Here is an 18,998-nt window from a genome sequence, read left to right as displayed (position 1 = left end):
TCACAAAGTAACAACCACCTTCTTCGCCGATACACCCCCCTTCAGAACATCACACGCCTTCTGCAAACTCTCCAATCCTTCCCCAACGACCTCCGGCCTCGGCAAACACTTGAACCTCCCATCCTCGAGCGCCTTCGGCAAGAACTGTTCAAACACGGCCGGTCCCACAGCCGTCTTCTTGCTCATACTACCCCACATCCAATTGCACTCGACGCCCTCGGGCAAATTCCCCTTCAGCCCATCCGGCAACCACCTCACGCTAGACACAAACCTCCTCCCATCCGTCTCCACCTTCGCCGCAATCTCCACGCACGCCTCTATCGCGCCATTCACACTCGTCGCATCGAAGATACCAGCAAACCGCCTCCCCTCAAACGCGCGCAGAATCTCCCCCACCACGCCCTCCGCCCGATAATCGAACGCCCGCGCCGCGCCTAGCCCCTCGCGCACGTATCCCGCATTCGCCGCCGACGCCACGCCCCAGACCTCGTACCCGGCGTTCCGCGCCAGCTGCGCCGCGCAGCTGCCCACGCTGCTCGCCGCGCCCCACACCAGCAGCACTTCCCGCTCTTTCTCCGCTTTCGCCTCCATCTCTTTCCGCGCCTCAGCGGATGGCAGTCGCAGCGCCATGTGCTCGGCCTCGAACAGGCCGGCCGCCGCCGTGCCCGTCGCCAGCGGCAGCACGGCGGCGTCGGCGAAGGGGACGGTTGGTGGCAGGGGTGTTACGAGCGGCGGTGCGAGCTTGACGTAGCGCTGGAAACCGCCGCCGGCGCTGTCCTTCGTGTCGAAGCCCGGCGCGAGGCCGAGGACGCGGTCGCCTGGCGCGTAGGTGGTTTGCGTGGGCCCGGTGGTGTGGACGGTGCCGGCGACGTCGTTCTGATTTGAGTGTGAGCTTGGGGGTAGAGGACGGGAACAGGGTGTGAGGAATGGAAAGAGTAGTAGTGTTGAACTTACGCCGAGGATCCAGGGGTAGGGGAGGGGGTAGAACGCGGTCTCTTGGAGGACCCAGCTGTGTTTGATACGGTAAGTTTGGTGTGGTTGTTGATTTGGGTGGGAAGGGTTGGGACGTACTCAACGGGGTTGATGGCAATGGCGCTGACTTTGATGACGATTTCGTCGCCGACGGGCACGGGGAAGGCCGCCTCCTTGACCTCAAGCGGGTAGGCCTTTTCGGCGGTGAGCCAGGCCGCTTGGTTGCTAGGTTGTTCAGTCATTGTGCTGGGGTTGAAGATTGTAAGGCTGAAGGTCTGGTAAACCTGCAAAGATGGTATGTATCGGAGACTTGAGGGGCTTGTGTAGCAGAGATGCTATTCTATGCCAGGCCAGCAAAGCTTATATACATTCTGACCTCTTATTTCAGATTCTAGATGGTTCACACAATGCGGTGCAACTATTTGCCCCGCAATCCTGCGAGGATGGTGTTCAGTAAGACCCGGATTTAACCCCGGCGTTAAGCTGACCATACATACATTTGTACCCCTAACCCCGTGCAGCTTTATTCTGCGGCATGGCGTAAGCACTAGGCATTGCTTCTTCGATTAGGGCAAGTTCAAGTCCCATCGCGGACGCAGGGACTACCTGAAAAGGCCGAAAAGTCCTATATCCAGGGGCGCGCAAGCGGAACGTCATTGCGCGATATTCGGGAGGGAAAATGGAGCCACATCTTCCTTCAGCGCCCCACACAACTTTGGAACCTGTGCGGAAAGCGGCGTTTTCAATTATGCCGGTCGGTGAGTCGGAGCTTGACAGATAACAAAGAGATGGGTCACACTGATGCATCATTGGTCAATCATGCGCCACTTGAAAGTTCAATTCTCATTTCAAGATTAACTCAGCTCCTAATTCAAGGGCCCTGGGTGACATCGAACATCTTGCCCAAGATGGTCGGGAAGCTGGTGTTCCTCCAATCGCTCCAATCCTTGTTCACTATGCCGAAGGTCTCCTCGAAGTTGGTCTGACCGTCGCGGATGTAGTAGCTGCCCTGCAGGGCCCAGAAGGCCCAGTCGGCGTCGTTGCCGGTCATGTAGTCGACGAGGCAGGTGTAGTAGTCGATCTCGACGGCGGAGGGGGTGTCGAGGTTCCAGCCGAACTCGGAGAGCCAGAGCGGGCCGGTGTAGTCCTTGCCCTCGGACAGCAGGAAGCCCGTCTTCTGGCCCAGCTTGGCCTGGTGGTCGGCGCAGTCGCTGTACGACCACGACCACTGGTAGTTGTGGAACTCCCACACCACCTTGTCCGGGTAGGCCGAGCGGTCGAGCGGGTTGTTGTACAGGAACGACATGTCGGTCGCGTACGAGGGCCCACCGACGACCATGAGCAGGTCCGCGTTGGCGCTGTGGATCGAGTTCAGGCCCTGCCCGACGAACTTGTACCAGTCGGCGTGCGCGCCGTCGGCGTCCTGGCCTGAGCCGGCGCGGAGCTCGTTGCGGAGCGCCATGCCGACGACGTTGGGGTGCGCCGACGAGAACTCGGCCATGGCGGCCAGGCCGGCCAGCCATGCGGTGGTGTTGAAATATCTCGAGCTGGCATCGTTGTACCCGGTGGCAGCATCCCACCAGCCGTTGCCGTCGGAGCCGCCGCAGCACCACGATGCATGCGAGACGTGGTTGTCCAGGACGACCATGACGTTGTTGGCGGCCAGCTCGTCGATGACACGGGCAAACGTCGACTGCGTCGTGGCCGAGGAGATCCACGAGTTCTTGCTGACGACGGAATCGTAGAGGGCCGTCATGTCGGCGGCGGCAATGCCCGCAGACTCGCCTGCCGCAGTAAAGGCATCGGACACGGCCTCGGACGGGTTCATGGCCATGTCAATCGAGTAGGTGAGGCGCACGCAGTTGAAGCCGTTGTCCCCGATCCACTTGGCGATGTAGGCGGCCGATTGGCTCTGCAGGCCCTCTGGGATCTTGGTCTCCATGTGGCCCGCCCAGTTGGCGCAGCGGAGCTTCACGCGCGCTCCGCTCGAGTCGACGATCCAGCGGCTCGAAGTGCTGAGGACCTGGGCGGCGGCCTGGGAGGCCAGGAGGCTGAGGCCTGCGAGGCCAAAGAATTTGCGGTCCCACATATTGCTGGCTGGCTCCGGGGTTGCGTTTAGGTTTGCAAAATGGGAGGGTCGGGTAGATCCTACGGCAGCCGGGCGTTGCGGAAGCTTTATACTGCTCACCCTCCGGGCACTTGTAGGCTATTTTGTTTGGAAACATGCATGATCGAAGTGTGGATCCGGCGGACCGCTGTCCCGTACGAGCAGAACGAGCGTTGGCGGGGGTCGTATGGCACCCCTACCAGGGTCGACCGTTGCCGTTCAGGGACCTTAAGCTTGGTGATATTTTTGGTCGATGCGTAGCACGCCGTATCCGGGTTGTCGGGTGATTTGCTCGAGTCGTCTCAGGAACAGTCTCAATGTCCGCGGTTGAGCCGACTCACCAGCACGACTCGCTGAGAAACACTTCAAGATTCTGCCCCGTCGCATGGTCCTATCCCTCCGGAACTTTGCGTAGGCGGCGTGCTGCGTGGCCCTGTTTGGCATTCGAGCCGTCTGGACGGCTTGGCGATTTGTGGAGAAATCATCGTGTGGGGAGAGAAGACGAGGTCGGTGGTTCGGTTTTGCCCCACGCTATTCTTTTGCTCGCGGTGGGCTTCTTGGCGGTCTGACAACTCGTATCTTCGCTTTCCTAAACTTTGCGCACCAGTGTTGCGGGCTGTTCCGGCGTCCAACGTGGAGCGACAATATCCAGTCATTGCCATTTTCAGTAACTTGCTATCATGTCTGTACCACCAAGGCGGCCACCGCTTCACAATGCGATTTCGATAGGGGATAGAAACAATGCACCATGCCCCACCACTTGATGACGTCACCCTCCGGTGGGAGTGTAAACACCTTCCCTTTGCTGAATACAGGCAGAAGCTACGCCGGGCGCAGCGAGCCCCAGGTTACATTCGAGTGGATTTAGGGTGCTACCAAGTGAGCGCGTATTGGTCATGTGAGATATTAGTCGTTGCCTAAGCCGAGGGAAATCAAGGAAAAGAAGGTTCGGGTGGCTATTGGGGTTCGCTTGTATGCTTTCAATGTAGTAGCGTTCCCGAAGTGTGCGGGGTGATTTGGTGGGGCATATGAAGACCGGTAAGTAATGCTCCGAGGCCGAAGCCATTAGCCAAAACTCACCCATGCCCGAGCTGTGTCAGCTTTGGAAGTCTGATATCACATTCATTCTCCGAGGGCTGCGGACGGGGTGGAAAGCGGCAGCTCACAGTGCGGCTGTTCAGTGGGCGAATAGAGTCCCTGAAACGCATCCCATCGGTGCTCGTGATTGTAGCTATAGTCAAGTGCTGCGCATTGCGTTCATGCGACGGAGTTAAGTCCGTCGTCTAGCTCTAGCACAGTGGAATCTTGTCTGCCATGAATGTACTGTTGCGCAGGCAGCGTTCATGTTTTTAATCAGTAGCCTGATTGTATCGACGAAAGCCGATTTCATCTGTACCAGATTTCGCTATCGTAGAGTAAGGAGCAACCAGGATGACCCGGTCATGTATCTCTATTCTTTAGTGGGGCAGAGGGTGGGGCAATCGCAACTACGAACGAAGTTGAAGGAGATGCTCGGAAGCTAACTCTTTCGGGAAGTTTTAAGGAGTGGATCGCATGGAGAGAGGGGTATATGTTGAAGCTTGATTCATTCAAACCTTCGCGCTAAGAGAAGTTTACTGTGAAACTCAACAGTGGCCGATAGTCCAGCTATGGCAGGGTATAGAACAGAAAAAAATACCGCCCCAGAGACGCCGCTACTTCATAACAAACACTGCGCGTAGCTTGTGATACCAGCTACCCGCATCAGGAACATCGTCCGCGTCAATCCTGCAAGCCACTCCAAGACACGTGCCTCAAACGACACTCCCGGGCATGACAGCTGGTTCTTGCGCCTTTCTTTTCAACTTCTCGAAAGCGCCTACATTCTCTTCTCCGTTCAACTGCCGCTCGCGCTTCTCATCCGCCTCAATCTGACGCTCGTGCTTCTTCTTCACTCGCATCAGCAACAATTGATGAACGATGAACAACGTGCCAAAGATCAATGTGCATCCAGCCGTCACACCGACCGTCACTTTCGCAGTGATGCTCAGCTTGCCGTCCTGCGCAGAATAGATGTTGACGAGCGTCGAGACAAGGCCTGCCACTGAGTTCGTCGTTCCAGGCCTGCAGAAACGCATCAGAAAGTCAGTTTTCCGCGAAAAACTCAGAATAAGAAAAACAATACTGGAAAGAAAGCAAAACTTACAAAAACACCCGATTAACCAACCAAATATAATGCCACCAATGCCTAACCCACAACCACGCCAACCCCGCCGCGCCCACAACACAACACGCCCCCGCCACCCACAACAGTCCCACATTCTTCACCGCCCCCGCCACGAACACCGTCACCACATCATCTCTCCCGTCGACTTCGGTCTCCACCCGCGCCTGCACTTTCGTGAACGTCGCCGGAAACACCAAGTACCCGGCCAGCAGCAGCCACGAGCAAAAGGCGCACACGATGTTGTGCCAGCGCGGGATCTCGTCCAGCCGCACGAGCAGGTCGACGTACTGCGTCTGCGTCGTCGGCGCGCGCTTGAACGACGGGCGGGCGAGCGTTGAGGGGGCGCGTTTGGGCGGCGGGACGGGTTTGCGCGTGATGGATTGGGAGGAGGTTTGGCGCTGGTGGTGCGGGTGGGGGCGGCGCGTGGCGGGGGTGGTGGTGCTGCTGTTGTGTCGGCTGGGCGTGGGCGTGGCGCCGATGGTGGTTCTGGTGGTTGTGGAGCTGGTGGTGTTTTGGCGCTTTGGATGCGCGGCTGGCTGGAAGGTTGGGAGGATGGGCGGTTTGGATGGGTCGGAGGCGGGCATGGTGGGGGGTGGGTTATCGTGGAGTGATCTCAGAGCTCCTTTTCTTTTTTTTTTCTTTTCGTTTTTTTAATGATGAGAAGGGTTGTGTTGGTGCACTATTCACGGAGCGTGTACAAGAAGCATGCAGGACCGCGCGATAGGCGCGACGCAGCCCTATGTATGTAGGGCGCTGGCGTGGGAGCGATCCTCCGGCGTGACCCACATGGTGACTTGCAAGTTTTCTTCTCGACGTTCCAGCCGTCGACTTTCTGGAAAAGCTTTGAAGTTTGTTGCTTATCCGGGGAAGAGGCCGAGGCGGGGCGGAGGCTTATCAGCCAATCATTTGGTTGGAAGCAAGCGAGTGGAAACGCAGCAAGTTTCCTGCCCCTGTTTCGTAAGTTTATGACGTGGACCGGGAAAATTCCTTCGACGCTGTGGCGCGATGCCGAACCGCTGAGTGTTGCGACCCGGTTAGAGAACTTGACCTGTCAAGCGGGCGCACTTGAGCGAACTTGGAATAGTAACCTGCGTTCGCACTTACCATTCGACTGCTCTGGTGCAGCGCTCAGTTGTCGCCATACATAATGCAGATGACCCGAGCCGGTCGGGACCGAATCCGCCCCATCTACGGCCCGAGCCCCGGTACTGAACCCTGAGCCTCTTTCTTCGCAACGCATGCTCGAATACTAAGCTCGAAGACCTGCATTGATGAATTTGTGTGAATGAATAATCGGCCGCAGGAATGGCTGTCTGTGCAAGTCTTTCATGCAGAAGATTATATGGCTGATTAGGAGTGCGGAACGTGTTGCCCAAGGGTGCCCAGCCTTAAAGCTTCAAGGCGCTGCCTTCCTCGTTCGTACCCCACAACGGATGGGGGTGCGAACAAAGTATGTGGAGTAAAAACTATCGTGGCCCTTTCTTGAAGAGGGTCTAAGTGGCATTAATAGGGTCGGCAGAATAGATCCGACGTTATACAGTGCCCTGGATAATGCGGGGTATTCCAATGTAAAACACCACCTGAACGCCATTGGAGCCGATCAGCTATGGCCTGAGCTGGTCGGGGATTCTCTGAAATTTCGTCTCTCATCCCAAAATGCCTCTCGGTATTGTGAATACTTTTGTTGAGGAAGTGCCGGGCACGGTTTCTCTCATCGATGAAGGGACCACCGACACTTCACTCCAACTCAAACATGGCACTGGCAAGGTACGTTCGATCAGTCTACATTCATTTTCATCCGCTGACTGTGCAGAACGCACACATCGTCTTGGTCCCGCAACCATCAGACGATCCAAACGATCCATTGGTGGGCACTCTTCTTGTCTGGACAGAAGAGAATCTCCTGCGGCAAGCTAACTGGAGCAGAACTGGCCTCTATGGAAGAAGGATGTTGTGTATGCGTCAGTCTTCCTCGGTACCATCATTTTCGCCGCTGTACCAGCTCCAATGCTGGCGCCCGCCACCGTCATACTCTCTACCATCTTAGGGGTGACCCTAGACGAAGTTGCCGAACTCTCAGGATACCAGTTATTGCTCGTTGGCTGCTTCGGGTAAGTTGAACAACTGGCTCCAAGTGAATAATCCACTCACAGCCGAAGTCCCGTTGTCTCAGCACTTGCGCGCAAATATGGCAAACGACCACAGTTCATCTTCGCCGCTGTAATGGGCGTCATTGGCACCGGCGTCTGCATCGCAGCGCACGAAAACTATCATACCCTCCTTGCGGGAAGATTGATCCAAGGCTTCGGCACCACCGCATTCGAGAGTCTCTCCGTGGCAATGTTGGGTGACATGTAAGAACACGCATACCCAGACAGCCCATGTCACTGACAGTCGACAGCTACTTCGTCCACGAGCGCGGCGTCCGCACCGGCATCATGGTCCTCTGTCTGACATGCATGGCCTCCCTCGTTGCCATCATCGGTGGCCCCATAACTTCACGGCTGGGATGGCGCTATATGTTTATTGTGCATCTACCCTTCGCCATTGTTGGAGCACTGATAGTCTTCTTCCTGGTTCCTGAGACGCAGTTCCGCCGTCGAGATCGAAACGGCAGGCTGCCCACGTACAGCCCAGATGCATATGCCAACACCGAGAAAGTCCAGGATAAACGCAGCGAAGATGTAAAGCGCATAGAGAGCGTTGATGTGGCTACGATACCGAAGAGGTCATACCTGCCGAATTTGGCGCCTTACAACGGAAGCTTTACAGACGAGTCTCCGTTCAAGCTTGTAATTGCGCCGCTGGTGGTACTTTTGAATCCTGCAGTGTTCTGGGTGAGTCCTCCTCCCATCAACGCACATCGATAAGCTCATTCATCTACAGACAATTCTGGATGCTGGCATCATTGTGGTAAGATCTCCCAATACCGACCCTGGCAGATGCACGCTCAATCATGCAGGCATTCTACGTCAGCCTCTCATACGTACTCGCACAAATCTGGTCCGTACCGCCATACAACCTCACACCGGAGGGTAATGGATACTTTTACGTCGGAGGTAATGACTTATCCCACCATTCTCGCCAACTCAACTGACACCCATCACACAGGACTTCTCGGAGGACTCATCGGCGGCATAGGATCCGGAAAGCTGTGCGACAGCTCATCCCGAACATTTGCCAGATGGAATAAGGGCATCTACGAGCCCGAATTCCGCATCCCCGTCCAAGTGATTGCCGCAGTGCTGCTGGGTATAGGCTACTTTGTCTTCATGTGGGATATGGAAAACCCCACGCCAAAGGGATACTACCTCGGAGCATTCTGCCACGGCTGCATTTGCTGCGGGATCACCGTGACGTCCAGTTCAGCGTCACTATACATTCTGTAAGCTCAAAGGATTTCACTACCTTGCTAGGTGGATAGGGCTGCTGACACACGAAAGTGATTCGTATAAGGAGCAGGCCACAGAGATCTTCATCCTCCAGATGACGGCAAAGAACCTCCTCTTCTACGGCTTCTCCACCTTTGTCAATTCCTGGGTTGCGGAAGATGGCCCGGCACAGATCTTCAAGATCTACGGTATTGTGTCGTTGTGCATCGTTGCTACGTGCATTCCAATGTGTAAGTTCGAAAATCTTTACCATTGCATATAGGATAGGATCACTGATATTTTAGCGCAGACGTACTCGGCAAAGTCAATCGGCAGTGGATGCACGGTCTTTCTCTGGTTCAAAGGTTGGGAGCAGCGTACATGTAATTCGAAGGATTTAGTAGTGTCTATCAACATTCCGTTTTGGGACCTGGAGATCATTGTCAAATTACCACGAAATTCCAGTCTTGCACATAATCACTTGAAAACAAATGCCCGGACAACAATGCTTGACGTAAAGAAGTCCGGAAAAGAAATCCGGCTGGCGAACAGTTGAATGGATGAAAAGTTTTGATTTTTGGCTGGGAATCACTCCGAAAATTGCCCGTACCCTTTCATCCTCCATCCAGACGCGAAGTGCCCTGGAGTTCAAGAGCGCGTATCCTTGCAACTCCGATATCCCATGCCCGTTATTTACCCCATTTTAACCCACGGAATAACAAGTTTACTCGTCATCCTCCTCGGCCTCGACAGTGCTCATGGCAATGCGGTCCAAGTCACGCTGGCCGGACTGGGTGATGCGGCGGCCACCCTTCTCCTCATCCTGCTCAAGGACACCAATCTTCTCGAGGGACTGGAGGACCTTGCGGTCGACGGAGCCGGAGGCGTCGACGTGGTGGCTGGGGCGCGAGCCACGGTTCTTGGTGCCACCGTGAACCTTGCGGAGACGGCCGACACCGACGGTCTTGCGGAGGTAGATGTGGCGGGCGACAGCGGCAGCGCGGATGTAGTACCTTTGCGGAAGTAAGTATGCGGAAGTTCGGAGCCTAAAATGCGCGCGGTTCGTACCAGTCGATGCTCTGGGGAGGGAGCTCCTTGGCCTGTTGTTTGTTAGCGAATTGTGCACCGACTTTTGCGGATGATCAGGAGAGCCACTCACGTGCGAAGTCTTCGCGATATCAGTCCAGGCTGTAGATGGAGAGGCTCTTGTTAGCTTTTCCGCCGTTGTCATCCCCCAGTTACGGGATTCAACCTGGACGAGATCACGGACCTGGGATGGGAAGACGGCCCTGGCGCTTCAAGAAGTCGGCTGCAACAGTCGTTAGCGAAGGCTCTGGCGGCGCAGCAGCTCAAACGCGCGTACCGTAGGCATTGATGAACTTGGACGCCTCAACGTCCCTGACCGTGACACCGCCCATGGCTGTGGATTTGAAAATGGAGGATTTGTCGTGGGAGGGTGGGTTATGGGTTGCGAGTCGCCGTCGTCGTCGGTGCGAAAATTGAAAAGCCGTGTGAACATAAACCGGGAGGGAAATCGCTAAACCGGACCGACCTATTCCCGTGCGCTGCGCTAGGCCCGGCAAGGCGGCGCAAGCGAGCAGCCCTGCAGCCCAGACCCCGCACGGACCACTCAACACCATCCGTCGCCTTCACCACCATCGCGCCAAATCCACGCGCCGGTCACTTCGTTCCTTCGCTCTCACTCCTCGGCTAAAGTTCAGTAATCAGTGGTGGCTGAGGGCGCCTACGACAGTGAATTTGGCTCAACTCCGGTGAAACCTGTCCACTTCGTGTCGCAGTGAGACATCGGCTCCCCAGGATCTCCTTCCTACTTTACTTTCATCGAGCTTTCTTTCCCGCATACTCTACCACTCGGTGAAGCTTGAGAGAGTGTATTCGCTTTTATTGGCTGTCGGGTCCCCTGTCTCACGACTTTCTGATTACTATTCACTCATTAGCGGCGCCACGTTTTGTCCCTGCCTGCAACTTCAAACGTCTGCATGAAATGTGTTTACTATTCAGCGCCAAGATGTACCGCTGGTCGGCTTGGACTGGTGGGATCGGATCCGACTGCCAGAGGACTCTTGTATGGATGGCCATCTACTATACTGCCTTTGCCCGTTCTTCCATTCTCCAGTAGTGTTCATTCACCATGCTCACTGCATCTCATCCCCGCATGTCTTACCCACAAAGACAGGGTGATCATAGATTGGGGTGCAGTGCTCCTCGGTTAATCACTTTCCAGCTCTGACCGCCTCATGGTACGATTCGTTGCAGTGAGACGGTGATTACTGAACACCTACAACTAGCGCGCTAGTCCAAACGTAGTGCCAAGCACATGATCGGAGCTGATGGAAAGGAAAGCTATGTTATACAGAGTTGCACTATTCGATACAGAAGATATAAAGCAGCCAAGGTGGCGATTCTGGAAAGCAAAACAACTACGACTCGCTTCAATACCTCAACATGCCTCTGTGGCGCATCTTCCACCCGGACAATACCTTCACTACCAAGGAGGAGCGAGACGCCCTTGCTGCTGACATCACCAAGCTCTATGTTGGCTTTGGCCTCCCGGCATTCTACGTCATCGTAATCTTCAACGCCGTGCCAGCAGAGAAGTTGTATGTCGGAGGAGTCTCGAATGACAAAGCCGGAGCTCCCTTCATTCGCATCGTGTTCGAGAACATTGCTCGCAGACTGGGCGATGAACGCAAAAGTGGCTGGCTTCAATTGGTCTGTATTCCTTTCATCCTTTGCCCGATAGCATTCACTGACGGTCTCCACAGGTCGATGCCACTCTAAAGCCGCACATCGCCGACAAAGGTTACGACTGGGAATACCACGGCCTGGAGACGGATCGTGAGTTGTGGAAGATACAAGGCTTGGTCCCGCCGCCCACAGGCACCGAGGGGGAGCAACTCTGGGTCAAGGAGAACAAGGCGATCCCATACTAGGCATGACCTCATGACATTTAACTTTCTCTTCTAGCTCTCAAACATGAAATCCAATCGCTTGTTCCCCAGATCCGTCGTGTTCGCCAAGTAATGCTGCTGCTGCTCTATGGTCATTGCGTTCCACTTCGCTCTCTTCGTCTTATTCCGCCACAAATAATAGGCTTTGGCAAATGCATACGCTCCGATGGTCCCGATCGTGATGCCGATGAGATCCCTGTTACCGCGCCTGTACAACGGCTTGTCATCGGCGCGATAGATGTTCGACGACGCGATGCCGGACAACTGCACAGTAATGTTGTACAGGGCAGCGCTGACGGCGCGGGTGCGCACGGCGTTGCTGAGGCGCGAGCACCAGCCGACCTGGGCGGCATGCACCGACGGCTGGCCCAGCAGGAAGAGCAGCACGACGTACTGGCCCCAGTGCGACAGCGATCCGGCTGACGTGTACTCGATGACCAGCAGCGGCAGGATCCACAGCTGGGCGAGCAGGCCCAGCAGGGCGATCTGGCCAACGCGCTCCGTCAGCCACGTGATGAGCAGCATGTTGAGGGCCGCGTAGACGGTGACGGGGATGCCGAGCAGCGTCGTCTCGAACGTGTTGAAGCCGATCTGCCGGAGCGTCAGGCTGAGGTAGGCCTTGGGTGGCGCGGACGGGATCTCGAACAGGATGCCGATGGCGTAGACGGGCCAGAGGTCGTAGTCGCGCAGGCTGCGCCACAGCATGCCCAGCGTGAGGGCCTGGCGGTTGTGCATGTCGCCCTTGGACGGGTCGTCGCGCAGCACGCGGTTGACGATGACGCTTTCCTCGCGCTCGGAGAAGTATCCGCGCGGATTCCACCACGTGCGCGTCTGTGTCGGGCCCGGCACCAGGAAGACGAAGCTCAGCAGGCCGATGGCCAGGCTGATGACGGCCTCGACGAGGAACAGCCAGCGCCAGCCCTCGCGGCCGTGCACGCCGCGCATGTGCAGCACGCCGTAGGCGATGAAGGACGCCACGACGCCCGACATGGAGTCGACGAACCAGAAGAAGGCCAGCCGCATGGGCATCTCGGCCTTGGTGTAGAAGTACGACAGGTACAGCACCGCGTCCGGGATGAAGCCGCCCATGCACAGCCCGATCAGGAAGCGGCACGCGAAGAAGCTCGCCTTCCCCGTCATCCAGAACTGCCCGCCCGACGCCACGCTCCAGAGCACAATCTGGCACGGGATCCACCGGTCCGGCCCCAGCCACTTGCCGATCATCTGCGACGGGATCTCGCTGACCAAGAACCCGACCCGGTACATGTTCTGCGCGTTGTTGTAGTCGTTGGTGCTGATGTTGATGTCGTCCAGCAGGTTGTCCGCCACCGCGTTGGACAGGTTCCCGCGGTCGATGTTGAGTGCGAAAAACATGACCAGGATCCAGAGGAATATGCGGATGTCCGTCTTCCGTCGCACCGACTGCTCTTCTCTGTAGGTCCAGCGGAAGGGAATCGAGAAGCGGTGGATATTCTCATGATCAGACCGGGGCAGGTAGAAATGCGCCAGGGCCGGATCATCGAAAACGCTGCGCTTAGTCGCAATGGCATCGAGGTCAACCGGTTTGCGATTCTTCCTTTCCCAAAACCAGCGGGATGCGGAGTCAGGGTCGTCGGGTTCAACGAGGTCGTCAACCTCGTTGGTGTTGATATGGCCGGGATCCTTCTGCGTTGGCGTCGATGCGCCATCTTCTCTTTTTGCTTCCGCTGAGTCTTTTTCTGCTGAAGGCGCCATTTTGCGGAGGCTCGAGCTGATGTCGTGGGCAAGTCACTGAAAGACCGCTTTGCATCGAGTTCATATCTAATTTATCCTGCATGGCACGATCCTCCGGCACCTCACGAACTTTCAGATGCAACATTGATCACGTCAAATACCACGCCATGTACGTACAGATAACGCTCGATACTTTCACCGAAAACCGGCGTGTGGCGCATGGTCATCGCGGCGGGGACACTTCTTGATTTCCCACTTACAAGCGGATAAATCCGTTTTTTCGGGGGGCATTACAGGAGCAGTTGGCATCACCAAGCCTTTCTTGGGTTGTTGCTTGGTGAGTAAGAAGTAAATGGCAGATCGTTGCCGGAAACGAGGGGGTGATGCCATTGAGCCCCTCAAACGCGCAACCCCGCAAGCGAGCATCAACGGGTAAAAGACAACCGAACTATCGGGAAACCGATAGGCTTTGGTAACCGGCACAAGTATGCTCTGTTCAACACCTCTACATCTCCACGCCTTTACTCACCATCGATTCTTCAGGTTGCCAACGCCATGTCCTCCGAATCGACCCCCGTAAGATGGCTGGAGCCGCCGGATCATTACCAATATGGAACGACATTCGGGCTACCTTGGGCAAGAGGAAAATACAAATCAGGTGATACCACATACACCTGCAGCACCCGCAACGGTGAAAATATTCCGCTTCAGTCTTGGGTTCTCGCCTACTGGCCCGATGACTCGATCAAATGGACCGCGCATGCAATTCCTGCCGGCGATGCACCAAAAGACGGATACATCGTCCATGCCACAGTACACGGCGAAAACAAGCCACCTCAAGAACCACCAAAAGGCATCAGCATCCAAGACTCCGACGACTCCATCACCGTCTCGACCGGAGCCATCACCGCCACCTTCCCCAAAAGCGGACGCACCCTCATCTCCAGCATCATCAACAACGCCGGCCGCACCGTCAGCACAAACGGCCACCTCGTCCTCCTCACCCAATCCTCCATCCTCGACGGCGACCTCCCTTCCTCACCAATCACCCACCACAAACTCACCAGCACCATCACCTCCACCACCCTCGAACGCGCCGGCCCCATCCGCACTACGATCAAAATAACCGGCCACCACGCCCCTCTCCCCCCTCATCCCTCCACCCAACCATCCACTCCATCCAACCAACACGAAACCCTCCTCCTCCCCTTCACCCTCCGCATCCACCTCCACGCCTCCTCCCCCCTCCTCCGCCTGCACCTCACCCACGTCTTCTCCCCCTCCCCCCTGCCCCATCCCTACAACCACATCCGCGGCTTAGCCCTCCGCCTCACCGCCCCCCTCGCCCCCGCGCCGCCCTACGACCAACACATCCGCCTCACCACCGCCTCCGGATCCACCCTCCTCGCCGAAGCCGCACAAGGCCTAACCGGCCTATGGACCGACCCCGGCGCCGCCGTGCGCGCAGCGCAGGTATCAGGGCAGCCCGTCCCGCCGCTAGAGACGTGGGACGCTGAGATGCCGCGCGGAGAAGGGCTGCGCTGGGTCCCTGTCTGGCGGCAGTGGCGGCTCACGCAACTGGGGCCGGATGCGTGCGTGGTGCGCAAGAGGACGGGCGGGCAGGCCGGGGGGAGGGCGTGGGTGGGTGTGCCGCCGCGGGCTGGAGCCGCAGAACCCAACCAGAAGGCCGGCGGCGTGGCGTACGTGGGCGCGGCGGGGAGGGGTGGGGTCGCGGTTGGTTTGCGGTGGTTCTGGGAGCGGTGGCCGACGGGGTTGGACGTCGGCGCTGGTGGCGGGGACGACGGCGAGCTCACGGCCTGGCTGTGGTCGCCGGACGGCGGCAGTGGGCCGATGGATTTGCGGCCGTGGCGGGGGAGTTTGGGGGAGGAGGGGTGTTACGACGAGCAGTTGGCGGCGATGCGGGTGACGTATGAGGACTGGGAGGAAGGGATGGGGAGTGCGGAGGGAGTGGCGCGGACGAGCGAGTTGTGCCTGCTCGCGACGGAGGGGACGCCGAGCGAAAAAGAGCTGGCGTCGCTGACGAGGTGCGTGCGGAGCCCGCCGGTGTTGGTGGCGCGGTCGGAGCGGATTCGTGAGACGGGCGCGTTGGGGACGTATTGGTCTCCGGCGGCGGAAAAGGAGTCGGGATGCAGTGGCCTGCAGATGGATTTGGATTCGAAACTGTACTTCCTGTTCAACTTTTACAAGGGACAGGTGCAGCAGCGGAAGTGGTACGGCTTCTGGGATCACGGAGATATCATGCACACTTATGATGCAGACCGGCGGACCTGGAGATATGACGTCGGCGGTTATGCTTGGGACAACTCGGAGCTGTCCCCAGATCTGTGGCTCTGGTTATATTTTCTACGCACCGGCAGGGCGGACGTATACCGCATGGCTGAAGCGCTGACCAGGCATACCGGAGAGGTTGATGTGTATCACTTGGGCAAGTATAAAGGTCTCGGAACGCGACACGGCGTACAGCACTGGAGTGACAGCTGCAAGCAGGCCCGTATCTCTAATGCGTTGTACCGAAGGTTCTTCTATTACCTCTCTGGGGGAGCCGAGAGGGTTGGTGACCTGATGGAAGAAACACTGGAAACAGAGAAGGCTTTCCTCACCTTGGACCCATACCGTAAGGTTAGAAAAGACAGGGCTACATATCGGCCTGACCCAAAGGCACTCACCATCTCTCTGGGTACCGACTGGTCTGCGCTTGCCGCCGCGTGGTTCATTGAATGGGAGAGACGCGGCCCCTTGTGGGAGGAAGCAAAAAGCAAATTACTCACTACAACGAGGGGGATTGGTTCACTGGCCAATGGCTTCGTTACTGGCCAGGTCACTTACAACCTTCTCACAGGAGAGATTCTCCCGCCGGTTGAGGACCCAGAGAACAAAGGCGTTGTGAAGGTATCCCACCTCTCGGCCATGTTCGGACTGTTTGAGATTTGTGCCGACATCCTAGATTCACTGGCGGCAGATATACCCCCGGGCTTCAAAGAAGCCTGGCTATCTTACTGCCGCTATTTCAACGCTCCAGCCGACGAGCAGATCGAGCGGTTCGGAGTCAGTTTTGGGAACCTGCAGTTAAAGCAAGGTCACTCGCGACTGACTGCGTACGTTTCCCGAGAGCTTGATGACCCATCTTTAGCCTCGCGTGCCTGGAATGAGCTCTTGTACAGCGATGGCTATAGGGCGGATGCGCTGTGGACTACTCAGAATATTGGCGGTCATGGACCAACAAGCTCAATCGACGAAGCCCCATGGATTTCAACCAACATAACCTCCTTGTACGGGCTGGCAGCAATTCAGAATTTAGCCATCCTAGGAGAGATTAACTGAGTGGCAAATTCCTCAAAATACGTAGAGACCCTTTGTAAAACAGAAATAGTTCAGAGTCTGTTTCCAAAGTATGTACCTCTAAATTTACGAAATGCCTTCATAACTTCAATTATTGCCATATAATCGCCCAAAAAACTACCGAAGCAATGGCAAGACTAATTAAAAAGCCCCAGAAACTAAATAATCATATCATCTAGTATCTTAAAAAGAAAGGAAAGAAAAGAAAAATAATTTTACATTAATAGTCATCTTTCAACGTCCCCTCCTTTCAAGCCTGAACCGAACGACCAGCTCGCGAGATTCAACATCTATGAATTACTTTAGTCTGTTTTGTTTCAGGCCTCGTATTGATATTGGGAGCATTACCCGATGATTGGCGACCCCTTCTTTGAGAGCGCAAGGTAAGGTAGGCAAAGCTCGTTGAAATGGCACCAACAACAAATGCTACAACAATTCCAACGATGTTGATTTCGTCGGAAGCTGTGAGAGAGCGTGGGAGGAGAGGCATCTTCGTGGAAACCTATTCAAATTAGCTTGTGGTCTCTCTCCGTTGAAAAAGGCAACAGATTGGCTGATGACTTTGGCAGAACTTGATAGGGAGGAAAGAAATTTGAGAGCAAGTTGCGGGTGTAAGAAGTATAAAAAATATAAAAGTACTAGAAATGCCTGATGAATTATCGGAGTAGATATGAAATAATCTCTCCCTGTGGGACTAACAGGTGAACAGATCAAAGTAGGGCAAGACCTGTATCTGTGTATTATCGCGAGGAGTACTGGGAATGGCGTAGCGAGGCAGTCTGTAACTGGAGTTTAGTTGTTTGCGATGGCTTGTGGGCATCTCATGTCAAAGCTGCCTGCTTAAGTATTAGTACAGACCCCATGTCGCGAGTAAGCATTCGGGCACGGCTGAAACATCGTGGCGCTCCCGATCAGTCGAGGAGATCTGCTTGCATGCGCCGCAGGTCCGCGACTTTCGCACAAGGTCATTCGTGGCACGGTATTATTGCCTCTTCCTTTAAGGCTCCTAACTGTAGCTCGCAGCCAAGCGAACATTTCAACTTTGAAAGTCTGTATTAGTTCCGCGGAACCCTAAGTATCAAAATCCACTGTGATCGGACTGATCTGACGGCTTTGCATTCAAAGTATACTGCGGGTGTCACTTGTGGTCGCCAAGCGTTGCCTAGCCGGGAATTTAACATCCCCCCCACGCGACATCCCTGTCAAATGAATCCGCGGATTCATTTGACAGGGATGTCTTGCGGTTGGATTCCTTCGTCGCTGCCGCAGGCTGCGTACTCAGAAGAATCATGTACACACATCCTTCAACCACTCAACTTATCCGAGCGGGTAGCTGCCTATTGGTTAGAAAGTTTTTCAACAAGCCACCCGCCTGTTGAGAAGACATGAGTGGTAACCGGATCGCTGTGGAGAATAATTGAGTGGCACGGAGATGGTGTTCATGGGACACTGTGGTCCAGGGCGGCATCCAAGGTCGTAGGTTCGTTCTCATGGCAGTCTTGACAATGTTTTATGGAATGATCCGTCCTCTCGGTCATTTGAGTCGTAGAAAGGCTCAAAGCAGTCTGGATTGTAGCCTACGCTTCCTCGTTTGCGTCATTGGCTTGCGTGCTACAACAGGAGCTAAGCCGTCAAAATGATCAGCCTCAACGCGGCGGTTGTAAAAGTACGACTCGGCTGCGCTGACATAACCGTCTGTTACACCTTCATGGTAACTGTCTGCGTTATGTCCAGGTTGAGCCGCTACAGCTTTTGAAGATACCCCAACAGAGCTTTGATCTTCCAGATGGGCCACATCACGGGCAGCACCGGTCCGTATGTGTCTTACTGTCGCATCCGACGTGATTACCGCCAAGCGTTTCGTCTGCTCGAACTGGCGGCGAAGACCATACTGACCACGTAACCTGTCAAGGTCCAGAGGGCTCTGCCGGTGGCATAGAACAGATCGATTGGGAAACCTCCATCTGATTCGGCCACCGCCGTTGAGGATGGCATAACGGATGACCTCTTGCACGGAGGATCGATTCTAACTCTGACGCGGGTAGTAAGTGTGATTTGAGTGAGACAGGTGAGGCAGGCGTGGGTGACGCGAGTGACGCGTTTGAAGTGAAGGAAGTAGGGTGCGCTTTTGTACGGTGGCAGCAAGTCTGTCAGAGTGGTAGTAATTTTTGCTTCCATGTGGGTTCGAACTTCGAAGGGTTATTTATTAATTCCGCGAAACCCATGTTATCAAAATCCCCACGTGGTCGGATCGATCTGAAGGCTTTGCTTGCAAAGTGTACTGCGGAGGTCACTGG

General features: G+C 55.8%; 8 protein-coding genes across 8 annotated transcripts; 3 read left to right on the top strand and 5 right to left on the bottom strand.

Annotated features, from left to right (window-relative positions):
• Window positions 1–1,214, bottom strand: LTHEOB_11113 (Oxidoreductase; the record flags this gene model as incomplete). Its single annotated transcript, XM_035507834.1, has 3 exons — window positions 1–876; window positions 955–1,009; window positions 1,072–1,214. The coding sequence occupies 3 exons, from the start codon at window positions 1,212–1,214 to the stop codon at window positions 1–3; spliced, it is 1,074 nt and encodes a 357-aa protein (XP_035366689.1).
• Window positions 1,215–1,843: 629 nt separating this feature from the next.
• On the bottom strand, window positions 1,844–3,061 carry LTHEOB_11112 (Glycoside hydrolase family 5; the record flags this gene model as incomplete). Its single annotated transcript, XM_035507833.1, has 1 exon — window positions 1,844–3,061. One exon carries the CDS (start codon window positions 3,059–3,061, stop codon window positions 1,844–1,846), a length of 1,218 nt encoding a protein of 405 aa, XP_035366688.1.
• A 1,811-nt stretch (window positions 3,062–4,872) lies between these two features.
• Window positions 4,873–5,869, bottom strand: LTHEOB_11111 (uncharacterized protein; the record flags this gene model as incomplete). Its single annotated transcript, XM_035507832.1, has 3 exons — window positions 4,873–5,007; window positions 5,086–5,182; window positions 5,367–5,869. The coding sequence occupies 3 exons, from the start codon at window positions 5,867–5,869 to the stop codon at window positions 4,873–4,875; spliced, it is 735 nt and encodes a 244-aa protein (XP_035366687.1).
• Window positions 5,870–6,941: 1,072 nt separating this feature from the next.
• LTHEOB_11110 (MFS transporter) lies at window positions 6,942–9,043 on the top strand (the record flags this gene model as incomplete). The annotated part of the gene is made up of 9 exons (XM_035507831.1): window positions 6,942–7,052; window positions 7,212–7,396; window positions 7,445–7,639; window positions 7,687–8,122; window positions 8,172–8,198; window positions 8,248–8,344; window positions 8,397–8,670; window positions 8,729–8,907; window positions 8,967–9,043. The coding sequence occupies 9 exons, from the start codon at window positions 6,942–6,944 to the stop codon at window positions 9,041–9,043; spliced, it is 1,581 nt and encodes a 526-aa protein (XP_035366686.1).
• Window positions 9,044–9,380: 337 nt separating this feature from the next.
• On the bottom strand, window positions 9,381–10,074 carry LTHEOB_11109 (Ribosomal protein S19e; the record flags this gene model as incomplete). The annotated part of the gene is made up of 5 exons (XM_035507829.1): window positions 9,381–9,669; window positions 9,725–9,756; window positions 9,816–9,844; window positions 9,927–9,965; window positions 10,020–10,074. The coding sequence occupies 5 exons, from the start codon at window positions 10,072–10,074 to the stop codon at window positions 9,381–9,383; spliced, it is 444 nt and encodes a 147-aa protein (XP_035366685.1).
• A 1,048-nt stretch (window positions 10,075–11,122) lies between these two features.
• On the top strand, window positions 11,123–11,610 carry LTHEOB_11108 (4-oxalocrotonate tautomerase; the record flags this gene model as incomplete). Its single annotated transcript, XM_035507828.1, has 2 exons — window positions 11,123–11,389; window positions 11,443–11,610. The coding sequence occupies 2 exons, from the start codon at window positions 11,123–11,125 to the stop codon at window positions 11,608–11,610; spliced, it is 435 nt and encodes a 144-aa protein (XP_035366684.1).
• Window positions 11,611–11,640: 30 nt separating this feature from the next.
• LTHEOB_11107 (MFS transporter) lies at window positions 11,641–13,362 on the bottom strand (the record flags this gene model as incomplete). Its single annotated transcript, XM_035507827.1, has 1 exon — window positions 11,641–13,362. The coding sequence occupies one exon, from the start codon at window positions 13,360–13,362 to the stop codon at window positions 11,641–11,643; it is 1,722 nt and encodes a 573-aa protein (XP_035366683.1).
• Window positions 13,363–13,896: 534 nt separating this feature from the next.
• LTHEOB_11106 (Secreted protein) lies at window positions 13,897–16,683 on the top strand (the record flags this gene model as incomplete). Its single annotated transcript, XM_035507826.1, has 1 exon — window positions 13,897–16,683. One exon carries the CDS (start codon window positions 13,897–13,899, stop codon window positions 16,681–16,683), a length of 2,787 nt encoding a protein of 928 aa, XP_035366682.1.
• Window positions 16,684–18,998: the final 2,315 nt, after the last annotated feature.

This window comes from Lasiodiplodia theobromae, assembly GCF_012971845.1.
Source record: "Lasiodiplodia theobromae strain AM2As chromosome Unknown scaffold_45, whole genome shotgun sequence".
Lineage (NCBI taxonomy): Eukaryota > Fungi > Ascomycota > Dothideomycetes > Botryosphaeriales > Botryosphaeriaceae > Lasiodiplodia > Lasiodiplodia theobromae.
Note: the sequence above shows the minus strand (reverse complement) of the source record. Positions and strands in the feature narration are given on the sequence as shown.